Here is a 6,617-nt window from a genome sequence, read left to right as displayed (position 1 = left end):
TGATAATATAACATTACAACATAAAAACATTCACCCTTTGCTTCGATTCAAGTTTATAGATTTCAATCAATACGAACAATTTTTATCTATCTCGATGAAGAACAGATGCATCTCACTTTTTTAGATTATTCATCATATCATCATAAAGGGTGGAGGAAGATGGTGTTAGATTTCATCCAAGTCTTTAGGATATAAAACCAAAACACTCGAAGATTTGAATCACTTTAAAATGCTTAAGCCAACATTTATCAATCCAAGCTTTATAAAACGTGGAAATGAAAATAAAAACCAATGACCGTTCAAAGAAGTGGAGCCAAAAACTTGAAAGCAAAAAAAAAACTTAAAAACAGAATATGTCAAGCTGATCTTTCTGAATCAGACAGAGCTTGATCAATTCATTTCTCAGCCAGATGTTATGCAATCTGACGACGTTAGCGGAGGTGATTGTTTTCTCCTACTTACATATGCTCTCTTGATAGTCGCGAGCTGGAAGTGAGCGAGTTTCCGATTGCGACCTGTACTACAGTCAACTCCCTCTAATTACATACAGTTTGGCGGGTGGTTTTTTCATGCACTTAAAGGAATATGCACTTATAGACCTCATTTTGGCTTGAAAACCCCTTTTTGGCGGCAAAAAATCCTATGCAGATAGAGAATTATGCACTTATAGGGATATCAACTTAGAGGGAGTTGACTGTACAAGGTACTACATCCAAGGCTCAAGCCATCTTCCTATGTACATACAGGAAGGTGGCGTCTTGAGGATACTTTTCGCCCATCTGCCTTTTCGCCCACTTTCGCCGGATCTCAACGATAATCGAATTCTCTGGAACATCAAGCCACAAAGGCAAACTTCACTGACATTGCGTTGGGAACCTACACTTCTCCTATATCTCACGAAATCTGCTGTACGCCTTTGGACAAACAGTACGAAGCCGATCTTCAATCAATATTAACTTGCCCGCCAAAAGATCGGGCAAGAGATATGATAGTCTTTAATGCACTGGTCGACAATCTAATGGCAGAAATCAAGTTGTTATACGACACTGAGAATATTGACGGTGAATTTTGCATTGATCTTCTCGTGGTTTTTGATCGTGAAAGTCATGCATGGCCCATTGCCAAAAACGCAGACGTCATTTCTAAAGGTGTTTCACTTCGCACCATACTAGGTAGTGAGGCTATCAAAGGAATGTTTATGTGTATTTTAAATTGTATTTCAAAATGGCAAGATTCGGAAATCTATAAATCAAACCTTTCAGATATTGCACTTCTTCATAAAGCTCGAGTGGTTGCGGCAACAAAGAAATTGGAACAAGCACAATTGAAGAAGTTGGATCGACCAAAAAAAAGAGGAAAGCTCAAGAGGCCAACGTAGAAACTGATATTTTAGAACAGTCCAACTCATTCGTTAATCAGGAGTTTTCACAAGAACCAACTCGTCAGGTTTTGAAACGTCCGTCTAAGAAGGTCTCTCAATTGTCCGGCTCAGATCTTGGCCTCCCTAATGATACATCAAACCCACCAAAGAATGCTCAACAGTCATCACGCATCTCGGTTTCTAGGATAACACGTGATATGTCTTTGCAATATCCGAGTCATAATGGGTTTGCCGATAGAGCCTATCAAACTCATGTGAAGCAATCCCTCCTTCCATCAACACCTCAGACACCCTATGTTACGCGAGCATATGTTGTTTTCCAGGATACTCCTTCAGAAAACCTCGGACCTATGCGCCCTCCGAATCCTTATCCTGTCACCAGGCTGCTTCCCTCAGCAAATCAGGCCTATCAGACTAATACTCGCACAACGATGACTACACCGGTGTCTTTGGGTCTCAACCGTGCCGAGCTTGAATATCCTGATATGGTCAAGTACCCCAACGCAAATCGATTCAATCCTCAAGTGATCTCCCCATCAACTACTCCATCCGCTTTGAATACACAACCTCAATCAAATTTGAACACGAGGTTGCCACTGTCAAACCTCACCAACCTCAATCGACCTACACTACCAGGAATACAACGTTTAGAATTTTTCGCGCCATCAAATAGATCTTCTGCTGTACGGTCAGCTCCGGACTATCAAATGGCATCCCTTTCAAGTGTTATCAATAGCAATCAACCTCAACAACATTTTGATGCGAACAAACAACACTCCTCACTCTCACAAAGCTCTCCTTCATTTCACATCATTAAACAACGTGATCGTAATCAAACAAATTCCCCAGTCCAAACCTCCCAAAAGTTTCCAACCCTTCCGGTTCTAACTCAGTCCAACAGGCCCTATCACCATTTGAACCAACACATCACGTATCGAACTCCAACACTTACAACTAGTTCCAACAATCAACAAATCTTTCGGAATGATCAGAACATTTCTCGAGATCAAACGCAACCAAACTTTCGACAATCTGTCCTGCCAACTACCAACCGCAACGTACAGTCGCCAGTCCATCAACAAAAAAAATCAGAACTCCATGGGCAAACCTACCGAACGTAGCCATGTAAGTCTTTTTGAACCCTTTATTGAATTCATATGTATAAGTTCACTCACTTTCTTCAAACATCTCGTTTGATGTTTCTTCCAATGATTCTTCGCCTGGTTGATTGGTTGTAGCGGTTTGATCTTGAGCGAACGTCGGAATGTCATGTGATTGAGTGCTTCCCCAATGGAATCGAGACTTAGCATGATGAGTGTACTCTGTCTGAAAGATCTCCTGCAACTTCTCGAAACCAGTTTGCAGGAGATCAGGCATCGGTTCCGGTTGAGACGTATCATTGTGTGAACTGTACATTCGATCAGCAACACGAAGAAAGGCTTGAATTGATTTTGTAGTTAAGTGAATGTGTTTTGTTTGAAAAACACTTTCAAATCCCGCCTTATTTTTAATCTGAGTCATTATGAGCTGGAACTGGTTTTATTAACCCAACACATCAATTGTAGCTAACACCGTGTTTGACTGAAAGGTTCTCACCAATTTGATGTTCAATGCATATCGAACTGCCAGTCTTCTGACCTTTGTTCCTGAACCCTACAAATCATAATCAAAAGTCGTGATTGAGCCTGATAGAGTTACTTGGACCAAAAGCAAAGTGGTCAAAGTGTGAGTAAAAAACCTGCCTACCGCATGGTTGAAAAAGTATTTTAACCACCAAATTTGATGTTCAAGATGAAGATCTTTGGCCTCGAACTTATTTCTGGCTCCTCGCGCCGAGATCAACATCGAATGTTTGATCACTCGAGCTAGGCCCGGCGGCAGATAGTATTCCAGGAGTAATACCAGACGAGGCAAGTGTTGAGCATAATGCGATAGACCAGGCGCACCATGGGCCATCGTGGCCCATCGTTTCCACATCTTGATGAGACGACCAATATCTCCAGCCTTCGTGGCCTGATCAGCCTCCACATAAGTTGCAAGATCACGCAACCGAAGGCGTAGATTATACCCTCGTATATCACCCTTTGCTCGAGATGAGTTTAGGCTTTCTTTCGAAAAATACCTTACTCGGGTCTGATCGATAATGGATTTAGCAGTGTTTGTATCCGATAGATCAGGCGTCTTTGATTGAGACCTAATCACATCACTGAAAGAATTTATATAATTAACATCATGTTAGTATAATCAAGAGAATAGAAAACTGACCGCAAACACCAAACCATCGTTGCGAAATGAATATGGTAGATCATCCGCATGATCACGCCAAAGTCTTTCTTGACTACTGGCTTTTCCGTCTTGCCCGAAAGTACTTCCCAACTCTTTGAATAAGGCAAATCCTTGGTATCTTCTTTAGTCCCCCATCCACCTAAAATTTGCCACTGGCCAACGTTCCACATTGAGTGAGCGGCACCCGGTAGGGTTAGATAGTTAATCATACTTTCATATCTTCTACCTGCAGGATGGAGTTTTGCTCGATAACTCTCCAGGTTGATGCAAGTACCTACATCTCCTTCAACCACCTGCAGATCATGTGCGTTGTCTTTCAGTGGTCGGCCTGTGATATTAGCTACATGATCAAGGACCTGCCCAACGCCCTCTGCCGAACCACAAGAGAGATCCATCAATGGCAACATGACTACATCTGGTTTCTCGGCCGGGAGTGGGTCGAGCGAAGGTGGGGTTCTAGTTAAGTTAGGCAACTTCGCAGGCTCCAGTGTCCTATTTTCAGTCACAATATAATCTAAGTAAGCCTGTCCTAGCTGCGCGTCAATCGTATCCTTCCAGTGTGCACGTTCGGGAAGGCTAGGTAGAAAATCCTTAACATCAACTTCCTTTTCCTCAGCATCTCGCATAGCCTGAACAAATGTATCTAGAGTTAGATCTTTCACATCTATTTTTTCATTTGATGTCAATTTTTTGGGTATGAAATGCATGTAACCATAAATTCCATGGTACATGCGTGAATCAGCTTCTACCCTGGAATAATGAACCCGCTCCTGGATATCGAAATTATCGAGAATTAGAAAAGGTCGGATGTGATAGTCACGAGAGACTCTGGCTCTCAGTATAGTCATTCCTATCTTGGCCAAGTGAGTGACCGCACGCAACGCGGATCGACGAGACGCCGTAAGACCCATGGCGTGGAGATATTGATTGATTCTCTCGCTGACGCCACCAGCCAGGAAAGCCACTGAGTTTTCGATTTGACGACTATTCACCGAGCGTTTGTTTACAAACGCAATCATTGAGCAGACTGTTGTTGCAACCTGTTAAATGACAGACCAATCAAGATCAGATCAAATGGTCTGGAATGGATCCACACGAGACCTACGAACACAATCAAATCTTCTTTTTGCCTGGTCCATTTTCGATCCCTTCTTCACGTAAGTCACATCTTCACCATCTATCAAATCTTCTAGTGGGTCATCAACTTCAAAGGTTTCATCCTCAGCATGAGATTCGGCTTGACGTCCTTTTCGAATACCATCTTCCATCATACCAGTACCACCATCCCTTTGAACTGTGAAGAGATCATCTTCAGAGAATCCTCCGGACAAAGTATCAGAATCATCATCCATGACTCGATTGAGATTTGTGGAGCCTGCCTCAATATCCACCCACATATCTTCCGATGCATCAGGAACATGCGTATTTTCAATTGTAATGTCAACAGGCTCAGCCCCGCTCCCCAAATCTACTAAGGAATCGGCCACGCTGATCTCGGAGGCTTCCGACATGACCTCGCTATCAGGCTCTGTTCCGGGTCTGTTGGAAGATAAACGATGTCGAATCAGTGACCATAGAAAACCCATGGCACTTCGAAGTTGGTCAGCCCGCTTCTGAATGTTTTTTTCGGAAAAGAAGCTCGGATCGACAGTGCTGGCGGCCACGCGATCAGGGTAGCAACGATTTCGCCATCAACGGGATGCCTCCATGTCTACTATTCGCTTGGCCTACCAAGTACCCAACATTTGTAAGATGTAAGATGATGATGCAACACATCTAAAATTTCCTGACTCACTTCTGAAAGTATGAAAGACTTCCATAATAGTCTACCCTTCATATTGTTGCAAATATGTTTTCGCATAGCTTCTAAGACGCTCAAAGTTGAAGCCCATCCCTTACGCCGTCCCCAAAATCGGCGAGAAGCCTTCAAGGTCCCATCCGAGTCCTCTGCTACTAGGTAAGCATAGAGAAAATCTTTAAAGTTGAGGTTTGATTTTTTCAACTGATTGACAATATTGACTGTAATTTCAATAACGGTTGAAGTGAGCTTTTCATCCCTGACACGAGAAGGAGGCATGTTGGTTTGGTTTGGTGAATGCTCGCAACTCTTGACGAGTTTTTTTGTTCACAAAAAGTCTTTGTAGTTTCTTTTGATTCAAAAAGAAACATTTGGTTCATTGAACCAAATGCCAAGGTCATCTACTCCTAAGACCAGTTCAATAGATGTCCAACTACTTCGTACCCTTCGTCATTTTCAATCGCCTATCTCATGAGGTAATGTGTTTATGTCCTGGATTACCAGTTTGTGGATGAGTCTCCATCAGTGACTAATGATGAAATCAGGGACAAATCACATCACTGGCTTTACTCAGGTTGATTTGCTTACTTTAGTTGCTGTAGCAGAGGCTATCCATGTTACGTGCGAAATGCTGAGCTTATGTGGTAAGGTCTGAGTCTAGTAGGATACTTAGTGATACTTCGTTAAGACGAGAGACATAACCATAAGCAACTCACCTTATGAGTCGCAGCAATCATTCAAGTAATTCACATGTTACACGTGGTGCTGAGACCAAAAGAAAGAGATGGATAAAAGGAAAGAAGATAGAGACTTCCTCGGGAAAAAAATAGTGTACATTGTGCGCAGGACGCCTGCGCACAATGTTTGTTATGGGTCTGGAAAGATTCCTCGGTCATTGAAGGATATAGATGGCTTGCGAGGACATCCTCAGCCAAATTCTCATTCCTAACGCTTGACGGCGTGCTAGTTTGGCGTAAGTCCCTCCGCTCGACACCTCGCGAGTAGGCGCGAGCGTGGGACTTTGTTAAGTTTAAAGGAAATCAATCATTCTCAAATTGGCTGTAGCATGTCATTTACAAAACCTTGTACCACTGGCAACAGCAACTCAAGTCTGTGACACTTGTGAGAGAGGTGGCCAGAATTGATTCTTAC

The 6,617-nt window shown here is 42.8% G+C and overlaps 2 protein-coding genes across 2 annotated transcripts; one reads left to right on the top strand and one right to left on the bottom strand.

The window, feature by feature from the left end:
* Positions 1–985: 985 nt before the first annotated feature.
* MELLADRAFT_114405 (uncharacterized protein) lies at positions 986–2,339 on the top strand (the record flags this gene model as incomplete). Its single annotated transcript, XM_007419308.1, has 3 exons — positions 986–1,194; positions 1,284–2,069; positions 2,231–2,339. The coding sequence occupies 3 exons, from the start codon at positions 986–988 to the stop codon at positions 2,337–2,339; spliced, it is 1,104 nt and encodes a 367-aa protein (XP_007419370.1).
* A 209-nt stretch (positions 2,340–2,548) lies between these two features.
* On the bottom strand, positions 2,549–5,744 carry MELLADRAFT_70048 (uncharacterized protein; the record flags this gene model as incomplete). The annotated part of the gene is made up of 6 exons (XM_007419307.1): positions 2,549–2,908; positions 2,978–3,034; positions 3,509–3,587; positions 3,647–4,296; positions 4,777–5,280; positions 5,463–5,744. 6 exons carry the CDS (start codon positions 5,742–5,744, stop codon positions 2,549–2,551), a joined length of 1,932 nt encoding a protein of 643 aa, XP_007419369.1.
* Positions 5,745–6,617: the final 873 nt, after the last annotated feature.

This window comes from Melampsora larici-populina (genome assembly GCF_000204055.1).
Source record: "Melampsora larici-populina 98AG31 unplaced genomic scaffold MELLAscaffold_157, whole genome shotgun sequence".
NCBI classification, from domain to species: domain Eukaryota; kingdom Fungi; phylum Basidiomycota; class Pucciniomycetes; order Pucciniales; family Melampsoraceae; genus Melampsora; species Melampsora laricis-populina.
Note: the sequence above shows the minus strand (reverse complement) of the source record. Positions and strands in the feature narration are given on the sequence as shown.